Below are 10,418 nucleotides of genomic sequence, written 5' to 3'. Positions count from 1 at the left end.
CGACACAGGTAAACACACAACACAGCCGACACAGGTAAACACACAACACAGCCGACACAGGTAAACACACAACACAGCTGACACAGGTAAATACACAACACAGCTGACACAGGTAAATACACGTGCTGGAAGAGTTTTTGTTTTGTTTGTTTCTGGTCCCGCTTCAGATGCCACGATGCCATCAAGCGGTATCTCTGGTCGTTATGGGCAACAACTCAACCTGTAAGAAATCGAAAGGACATAAGTACTTGTTCATTCAACTTTCGACCTATAACCCATGTTGAAACGTCTCTTGCAAAACCTACAATCAAATCTGAGATTTCTCAACGGCAGTCGGATGAAAGAGACAAATTTAGCCGTCTAGCTCCATTGACTCCCATTCATTCTGCACTCATGGGCGATCGCCCCCAGTGGAACTCTGGAGGAACTACAACCAACATTCGGTACAATAGGACTTAATAGGGAGTGGCCAGGCTCTCCGTAGACGGGATCTGCTTCTACTTTGATGTCATTCACCGATCGGTCTATGCAGCGCCGGTTCAAGTCGAACAAGCCTGGTGTGGCTGACTCTGTGACAACAAGGTAGTTTGTGACGTCAGAAACACCAGCGATTTCAAAGCGTGTTTTTGAGACTGTCTTTGGTTCACTTTAAGGAGAGAATATTCAGCAATGCTGTCGACTTATGAATGTACACATGGTTTGTCTTAAAGCATATTAAAAACACCACATAGACAAATAAACAATATTAAAAGCTGTATTTTCACCACAGGGGGACTTTAAAATATGTCAGGGCCATTTTCTCTGCTTTTCTCCAAGCTTTTCAATGCTGAAACGAGAATTCATTCTCAACTTTATTCATCAGTGAGATCCGTAGACCCCGCCACTACAGCTCCCAAAAAATGAAACCATAAATATATGCTTATAAAACAGTTCAATATTTACTTCAAAATATTTTTTACAGAGTAAAACTTGAAAAAAAGGTGACAAAAACAAACAAAATAAATATAGGAAATGGACAGTAAGGCCAACATCGGAACTCCACATACTGAACTGTATAAACATTTTGTAACATTTTATTATTTTTGCTTAAATAATCTGACATACACTTTCCTTAAACTTAAACCATTTCTGTCGTTCATTATCATGTTTTTATCCTTACCTGCTGACAACTCACATACGTTTTGTTCTTTTGAATCACATGTAGTATTATGTACAACACAAACAATATCATTACAAATGGACAGTTCTAGATGAATTCTAGATCGTCAATATTCTACACGGAAAAGACGACGACGTCATTCTGAGAGTCAATTCTGAACTTGCTTTCTGGATTCTAAAATTTACCTTCACAATAAGTTTTGATTTTAATAAATCCATGTGAAGTACAACATGCCATTTTCATCAGGATACTTTGTATATTATAATATCTAACATAAACAGTAATAATTTACGCAGTCACTTCGCAGTAATATTGAACAGAAGTGATGTTGTATAAGGTGAGCTGTTAGCAGATAAGCTTCATAAAACTAGACTGTCCTTCTATTCTAAAAGCCGAGGCTGACTTCCACTGTCATCTTAATCGAAAAAGCAAAAGAACTACACAAAATTTCAATTTAAACAAATTATAAAATACAACTATAAGTTAAATAAAAACATCACAAAGGCTTGATCCGGACATGATGCTCCTCCGCACACGCTGACTCATTTTGGCACTAATTTCGCCATAGTATTTCTCAGGATCTGGCGTACAGCGAGACATTCAGATTTACGTGTTAGCGTTGGCTGTCCCAAAAGCAGGACCTATTAAAAAAAAAAGCCCGCCACAGAATGACGTATACATTAAAATATAATAAATGCACACAGTAAGCCCTTCTGGAACAGAAACACACAACAGACATGAGACTCTATGAGGGGATGAACTGATGCTCGAGTGCTTACAGGTCGAATTCATGGTGGAAATATTTCAACTAACAATGGTAAAATACACACCCAGCTGCCATTCAGTTCTTACATCATAATAGCAGGTGAAATACAATAACTGTTACAGAAACAGTTCACTCAGAAATGACAGTTCATGTTTGCTCACCCTCATGCCTAAAAATGCACAGCTATTTCCATGCAACGATAGAGATTCCATTCCACTTTACAAAGCTTAAAAAATGTGTGTGTGTTGCTCATGGAAGATTGTTTCCTTTTCAGTCTGTTTCGTTTGACATACGTAGACGTATTAGGATCACGCCAGGGAGCCTATCATCTTCGAGTCAGAACGAGCCAATGCACATTGGCGTACGAGATTTGCATTTCGCGCTCCGCCCCGCAGCGCGAGTATAAATAGCAAGCGAATGCAAGCACCATTTGTCTTTCGTTTCGGAGTGGAACAGATAACTGTATGCCTCTGAAGAGTGTTGAAACTAGGGCTGCACGATTAATCGCAATTAATCGATGGTTTCTAAACAGTGAATGAGTGCTTCACTGTGCGGGCTGCACCATCCCCCGTCAGTGTTTCGGCACTGAGAGAGCTAATTAATGAGAGAGCAAACACGGGTGTGTCTTTTTCAAGATGTCATATCACCGGTGTGTTTCTGGATGCGTTCGTTCCCTGGCACAGGCTGACGGTCACGAACATTGCATCGTGTGTCTGGGCATTCATTGCGGGAACATGACGATCTCTGTGCTATGGTCGAGACTCCTATACCTCAAATGAGGAGGAGTCCCCCTTACCCTAACCCTATGCCTTGATCTAGTGCCTCTTTGGCCAACCCCAAAAGAGGGCGAGTTCGACGACTAGCCAAGGTGATCTGAGGATCACAGTGAGGGCTTCCCTGCCCGGTACCCAATCCCTGTGGGCCCCTCACTCCTCTCACACACTGCAAGCCGTGGAGCTTCCGGTGAATCGCCTCTCATGACCAGCCAGTCGTTTCATTCGGGGCTCCCCCTGCTGACCAGATGTCTATCGCAGCATCGGAGGGTGAGCTTGAGTCTGGAGATGAAGACTCCTTCAGGGAGAGTTGCGTTGCTCGAGGCTGATTCAGAATTGATGGCTATGCTTTCCCAGGCCGCCGAGAGTGCGGGGCTCGACTGGACCCCTCCACCGTGTCCCGAACCCTCGAGGCCGGATAATTGGGTATCTCGGGACGGACCGTGCTGGTCCTCAGCACACAGCCCCAGTGCCTTTCTTTCCAGAAGTACCTTTTCCTTCCCAAAACAGAGCTCCCCCTCACTACCCTTGACGGTAGTTCGGCCCAAGGGTACGTGAATAATCCTCCGGTTGAGTAGTCGGTCGCGATGCAAATGTATCCGGCGACTGCTACCTCCTGGAAGGGTGATCCGTGTCTCCCATCACAGGCCTGTAAGATCTCATCCACTTTCACGGGCAAGGCTTACAGAGCCAATGGACAGGCTGCCTCCTCCCAGCATGCCATGGTGTTGCTGCAGGTCCATCAGGCCAAAGCACTCATGGACATGCACGAGTGTAGCCCTGACCGAGAGTTCATGGCTGAGCTCCATACGGCAACTGACTTCGCCCTCCGAGCGACGAAGGTTGCCGCATGTTCAGTCGGTCGGGCAATGTCCACTCTTGTGGTCCAGGAACAGCATCTTTGGCTGAACCAGACTCCTCTGCAGCTGCAGAAACGCTGCTCGGGTTGCTTCATATGAGGCCGCTTCAGCACTGGCTTCACGGCCGAGTGTGACAATCACCCCGGCCTTCAGCCCGTGGTCAGACTCTTCATTCTACGGGCCGGAGTTCCCCTAGACCAAGTGTCCAGGCATGCTGTGTAAAAAAACTATTTACACAAATATATCTTTATCAGTACGAGTTATGAAGGAAGACTACTGTGAAAGAAGAGTACTGAAGAGAAAATGTGTTGTGATCAAAATAGCGCATGCGGGAGCACATGCGCATAACAGTTTTGTATAAATTATATATATAATGATAAAATAAAAATATATATTATAGTATATATATTAAACTGTGCATATGCTTTCTCTCTAGCATGCTCTTTGGCCCACTGAATAGTGGATGCCATCGTCTTGGTGTACCAATCCCAAGACGCACCATTCCCCCTCAGGTTGTGAGCCCACTCCGGGGTGTCGCTTCTTCCTGGGAACTGGCACAAGGTGCCTCACTGACAGATATCTGTAGAGCTGCGGGCTGGGAGACACCAAACACGTTCGCTAGGTTTTATAGCCTTCTTGTCGAGCCAGTATCCCCCAGTGTGCTCACTTATGTATGACATTTTTGCTCAGGGTGAGTTCCCCGTTAGCCGAACCGTCGAGTTCCTCCACACCCCTCGGCAGGCCTAACACTAGCATGCATTGGTGGAACCTGTGCTAGGCTGGGTCCCATATGTTGTGATCCCTACGGCGATCCAATATGTGTATTCTTCCACGGTATGGCTCCCTGCGGTGAGCCTGTGTCTTTCCCTTGGCAGAGCCCGGGAAACAAATGGTGCTTGAATTCGCTTCCTATTTATACTCGCACTGCGGGGCGGAGCGCGAGATGCAAATCTTGCATGCCAATGTGTATTGGCTCGTTCTGTTAACGCTTGAAGATGATAGGCTCCCTGGCGTGATCCTAATACGTCGGAACGTCTACGGACGTCTCCGTTCTGCCACAGAATAAAAAAATAAATAATGGAAATTGCAACTTTTTATCTCACATTTCTGACTTTATAAATCCAAATTACGAAATATAAACTCACTTTTCTCGCAACTGCGAAATCTATATCTCGCAATGCTTTTTTTTCCTCTGAAATGTGATACAAACTCGCAATTGCGATTTATAAAGTCCGAATTGTGAGATATAAAATTTGCAATTCTGACTTTTCTCGCAATTGGGAGTTAAAATTTTTATAATTAAGTTATACAATCCACAACTGCGAGAAAAGTCAGAATTGCGAGATATACAGTTGTGGTTTGCGAGAAAAGTCTGAATTGTATGGAAGCTTTATTTATTCTGTGGCGTAAACAAGCTTCCATATAATTGAGAGATTATATCTTGCAAATTGGAAATTGCAAGTTTCTCACATTTCAGAGAAAAAAACAATAAATCGCGAGATAAAAATGTCACAATTACCTTTTTTATTTCTGTATTCCAGGTGTAAACAAGCTTCCATAGTTTCTCACACATGACCTTGGATTACTTTGGAGTAAAAGCATGGACTATTTTTGATTTTATGGTTCTTTTTTGAAGCTCGACTGACATCAGAGCTACAGTGTATGACGACTCTTTAAAAAACAAAAACAATCTAGCCTACTTTGTATTCCATGGAAAAACAAAAGATGTGAGGGTGAGGAAATAATGACAGCAGTGATGAACGTTCTCTTTAAATCCTAGGAGTTTCCAATTCACTGTGATGCTCAAAACAAGTGATTTCAATCCCAGAACACATTTAGGCAAAGCATTACAGTGGGAGATCTGGTTTATGAGGCTAATAAATACTTCATATAATGTCATGCAATGCCAGTGGATAAGGCCGAACGTTTGTAAAGTTTACAGAGGGAGGCGTCTTGCACTCTGAGTCGAACGGACTTGCATGAACCTGAGAAAATGAAACAACTGCTAGTATTGTGAAGCATTCAGCACCTCTGCTGACACAGTTTAATCTACTTTTATCGGCCTTGAACGCCTTTTCAGTCACACAGACACAGAGCCATAATCACACACGGGTAGAAATTACAGGTCGTCTGTACTTATAACACTACAAATGTCCTCTGTGACACAACATATGATGTAGATAATATGCTCACCAGCATGCAGTATGTATATCTTTGCTCGAGTAAATCCTAGATCGGGTACGGTACAGGCATCTGTACAACACGGCTCTCCGACACAACGGCACAAACACGGCGTTCTCAGGGACTGATGAGTGCTGGATCAGATCTGGCCATATTTCACCCCAGAATCACATGTTTCAAGGAGAATTATATTCATTGTAAATGCAATAATGTTCCGGTAACACTTTACAATAAAGTTAATTAGTTAACTACCTAAGTTAGCATGAACTAAGAATGAACAATACTTCTTCAGCATTTATTAATCTTAGTTCATATTAATTTCAACATTTACTAATACATTATTAAATTCAAAGGTTGTATTAGTTAACATTAGTTAATGCACTGTGAACTAACATGAACAAACAATGAACAGTTGTTTTTGTATTAACTAACATTAACTAATACAGTAACAAATGTATTGCTCATTGTTAGTTCATGTTGCTTAACGCACTAACTAATGTTAACTAATGAACTTTTTATTGTAAAGTGTTACCAATGTTTCATTTAGATGATAGCATGTATGCATAAACACTTGAAGTAATGCGAATCGATGATGAAAACGTCACAAAAAAAAAATAAGGCGAAATATCTTTAATATTCTTTCTTCGGATTTTAGAGTAAAATATGGCCCAGGTATTGCGTGTCAGCTCACAGAACGTTGCATGCTGGGTATGTGGAGAATATCAGGTGACCTCCCATGAGCCAGTGAACTTCTCTTCACTCCATAATACTGTAGTTAGAGATGTTTAGCCAGTCGGAGCAGCAGACGTCCTCATGCTACTCGGAAACACAAGGTCCGAATTCTCCAGAATGGAATTTCACACGACCATGGATGATTTTCAGTCGCATCCTAAATGATGGCGTATATCGCAACTACGAATTTATATCTCACAATTATTACTTTTTCCTTAGAAATGTGAGATACAAACTCGCAATTGCGATTTATAAAGTCCGAATTGTGAGATATAAAATGTGCAATTCTGACTTTTCCCGCAATTGGGAGTTAAAATTGTTATAATTATAATCAGTTATACAATTCCCAATTGCGAGAAAAGTCAGGATTGCGAGTTTGTTTCTCATTTTTCGGAGAAAAAAGTAATAATTGCGAGATCTAAATTTGCGGTTGCGAGAAAAGTCAGAATTGTATGGAAGCCTGTTTCCGCCACAGGATAAAAAAAGGTAACTTTGTATCTCGCAATTCTGACTTTATATCTCGCTTCACTCTTCGCTCCATAATACTGTAGTTACAGATGTTTAGCCAGTCGGAGCAGCAGACGTCCTCATGCTACTCGGAAACACAAGGTCCAAATCCTCCAGAATGGATTCTCACGCATCCATGGCTGATTTTGAATCGACTCCTCGGGGACAGATGAAGCTCAGGTCAGACGAAGCCCGGGTCAGACGAAGAGCTGAATGCGCTCGCGGATGGTCTGCCGGCAGATGGGGCAGGTCTTGAGCGCGGCGCTGCAGTCGATGCAGGAGGCGTGCCCGCACTGGAACACCAGCTTGATGTGGTTGTCGATGCAGATGGGGCAGGTGATGCGCTCCTCCATCTGCCGGTACCGGGACTGAAGCTGCTCCAGCAGGTTGTGTTGCTCTGAGTTCTCCGAGCTCGGGCTGCACTCCACCTCCGTCTGGTCTGAGAGAGGGAAGAGGGAAGAGCAGGAGTCAGTCAGGAAAGAGATAAAACACACCTGTTTCCTTGCAGGACGTAAAAGAGAATGAGAACATAATCTAGAGTCTTTAAATACTGCTACTGTAAAGCTATTTCCCTAAAGCCCCCCTGTGGTGAGAATCCAGCTTTTAAATGTTGTTTATGGGTACGTTTACAGGGTTTTTCCTGGGTCAAAATTGGTCTTCGGTGGTGGCTGACCGACATGGTCATCCGCACACAGCAAAGAGTACCCTAGTACCCACATGATCCGCAAGCCCAATATTGACAATAAATGTTACATTTATGAATTTTCCTCGTTGTTAATATTTGGTTGTTCATTCTTTTTATTTTATTTTTTTGGGGGGCCATCATTTTCTTCCAGACTGTGGCTGAGAATTATTCAATTTTAAACCTCTTCCAAATTATATATAGACTATGCAATTATCAGACACAGATATTACCTGTCACTCTCACTGTCATCCTTTCTTGCCCCCTTTGCAAAAAAAGCTGTGATTTTTCCACGACTGGCTTTCATTGTTTTGAAAGATAAAATCCTTTTTTGATAGATTATTTTAGTATAATCATATAAATTAAAAAGTAGCATTAAAAACGTAGCGTTAATATGTGTAATAGTGTAATTTTTTACCATATAAAATTAGCAGCTAGCTAGCAACAGCTTTGTGCTTAGTTTCATCTCACTCCAGTCTAACTTTAAACTAAATGATTTTATAGGTAATTTACTACACATTGTCATAGGCCTATACATACTGTGGATTATTAAGGCTAAATTCTACTAAACACTCTTGCTAAATGAGGTAAGCACACTTACTTTCTCATTTCAGATGTGTATGTTCTTCTAAGTAATGATTTGTTATACACCGATTCAGACACTGACGGGCAGACCAATTGCTTTGACCATTCATTATAATGAATCGGCTCAAATGAGTCATTAGGTCGCGAATCGGACTTTAGCGGACGTGTTGTGTGGGAATCCTGGCTGTTAGGACATCACGAAAGATTTGTCAACACACACACAAAAAAAACACTTCAAACTGGATAGATTTTTTTTTTTTGCGTTTATTTAAAGTTACGTCAGCTGCATGAGCGGAATGCTTGTCACAAGTTGTACGAGAAGAAAAGGCAACTTTTTTTTGACTGCAATTCACACCCAGCGCTAATTCAGCAAAAATATTCTCCGAATGCACCACGTGAAACATGGATTCGGCCGTCCGACCTTTAGGATCAGTTGATTTTGATGCGAGGGAGAGAGCAAAGACAGAACTGAAGATGGAGAGTGCCCGCGCGGGGGTGGGGCGCTGTGATCGTTCTCTCCGTCACTCCGTCAGTAGCCGGCTTTACTCACAAAACCCAATTACAGATCAAATAAGGCTTTGGCGGGACAAAAAATCGTTTTGGCGGCCACCAAAAAATGTTCAATGTAGGAAAAACCCTGATTTACATGGCAACGATATGCTTAAAATAGAGAAGTTCCCTTTCGAGGGAACTCACACTGCATCGGAACGACGTCTGAATGAAACTAATCCAATCGTGATTGATGCTGCGTCATGACGTAACGTGTGACAGCATACACAGAAACTACAAAGGGACGCCGGCACACAACAGAGTTAGCTATCTGCTCTTCAGCAAGCACTCTGTGTACAACTGTCGGTCCTATTTGGTGTTGTTTGTCCTGTAGGAACTTGAATTGTTACCATAAGCACAGCTGAAAATGTGTGTCTTCCTGCCCACGTTAAACTTCGGGAGGTGACACACGCGATCGGTGTGATACTGTTGGGATGCGAGGCATGTCCAGTCAACTCTTGAGGGTGCTGGCTGTGTTCACTGAGAAATATCTCGAAGCGTACAGCAAAAAACAGCATACTCGGTTCTAGAGCTCCCTCCACGAGGAAATTGTACGGCATGAAATGGAAATGTGTTTCCACTTGGTGTCGAGAGCGTGAGGTGGACCCAGTTAACTGCCCGGTGGCTTCAGTGCTGGAGTTCCTCCAAGATCGCTTCTCGGCTGGTCTTACCCCGTCCACACTCAAGGTGTACGTGGCTGCCATTGTGGCTTTCCACGCTCCTCTGGGTGATGGGCCTCTAGGAAGAGATCAGCTGGTCGTACGGTTCCTCCGTGGGGCCTGGAGGATGAGACCTGCGACTCGTACCAGGGTTCCCACATGGGACCTGGCAGTGGTTCTCGAAGGGCTGGTCGAGGCCACCTTCAAACCTCTGGAGTCGGCTGAGGCCAAGAACTTTTCTCTCAAGGTAGCCTTTCTATTAGCCATCACTTCTCTAAAAAGAGAAGGAGATCTTCAGGCCCTCTCTATAACTCCTGAGTGCCTGGAGTTTGCTCCCGGGGGAATTAAGGCTATCTTGCATCCCAGGCTATGTGCCTAAGGTGCCTTCTAACACGGCACATCCAATGGTTCTGCAGGCTTTTCATCCTCAACCTCACATGATGGCGGAAGATGAGACTCCATCTGCTCTGCCCTGTCAGAGCTCTCAAGATTTATGTCCAGAGATCCTCTCATTGGCAGAAGTCAGACCAGTTGCTGGTGTGTTTCGGGTCTCCCAAGAAGAGGCTCTATGCTTCTAAACAGACCATCAGCAACTGGATAGTTCAGGCTATTTCTCTGGCCTATCAGGTACGCAGTTTGCCTTCACCTTTGGCAGTGAGGGCTCACTCAACCAGAGGCATGGCGTCCTCTAGAGCCTTTCTAGAACCTTCTTTGTTATTGTCACCTGGCAGTGGATGCACTTCTTCATTCTGTGAGCACATTCTGAAGAGACACGATCCTTTCAGGGGTACCTATTCATGAGATATGTGAAGCGACTGGCTGGGCCACTCCACACACATTCGCAAGGTTTTATAGTCTGGACATTCCTTCTACACCAGGCGCACGAGTGCTCTCGCTCTAAGTGTGCCTATGACAGCTTCACACTGGGACAGGCAGGGTTCGTTGTGGCATAGTGGGTATTCATT

The 10,418-nt window shown here is 43.6% G+C and overlaps 1 protein-coding gene across 1 annotated transcript in view; it reads right to left on the bottom strand.

Annotated features, from left to right (window-relative positions):
• Nucleotides 1–2,680: 2,680 nt before the first annotated feature.
• The window catches only part of mib2 (MIB E3 ubiquitin protein ligase 2), a 79,320-nt gene continuing 71,582 nt past the window's right edge, over nt 2,681–10,418 (bottom strand). Inside the window, exons 17-18 of the mRNA XM_079898107.1 lie at nt 3,484–7,417; nt 2,681–3,078 (exon numbers count right to left, since the gene is read on the bottom strand). Of these exons, the coding sequence (XP_079754233.1) occupies nt 7,176–7,417 (242 nt within the window). The 3' untranslated portion in view covers nt 2,681–3,078; nt 3,484–7,175. The remainder of the gene's footprint in view (nt 3,079–3,483; nt 7,418–10,418) is intronic.

The sequence above is a fragment of the Squalius cephalus genome (genome assembly GCF_949319135.1).
Source record: "Squalius cephalus genome assembly, chromosome: 16".
Classification (NCBI taxonomy): Eukaryota; Metazoa; Chordata; class Actinopteri; order Cypriniformes; family Leuciscidae; genus Squalius; species Squalius cephalus.
This window is presented reverse-complemented; position numbering and strand designations above follow the sequence as displayed.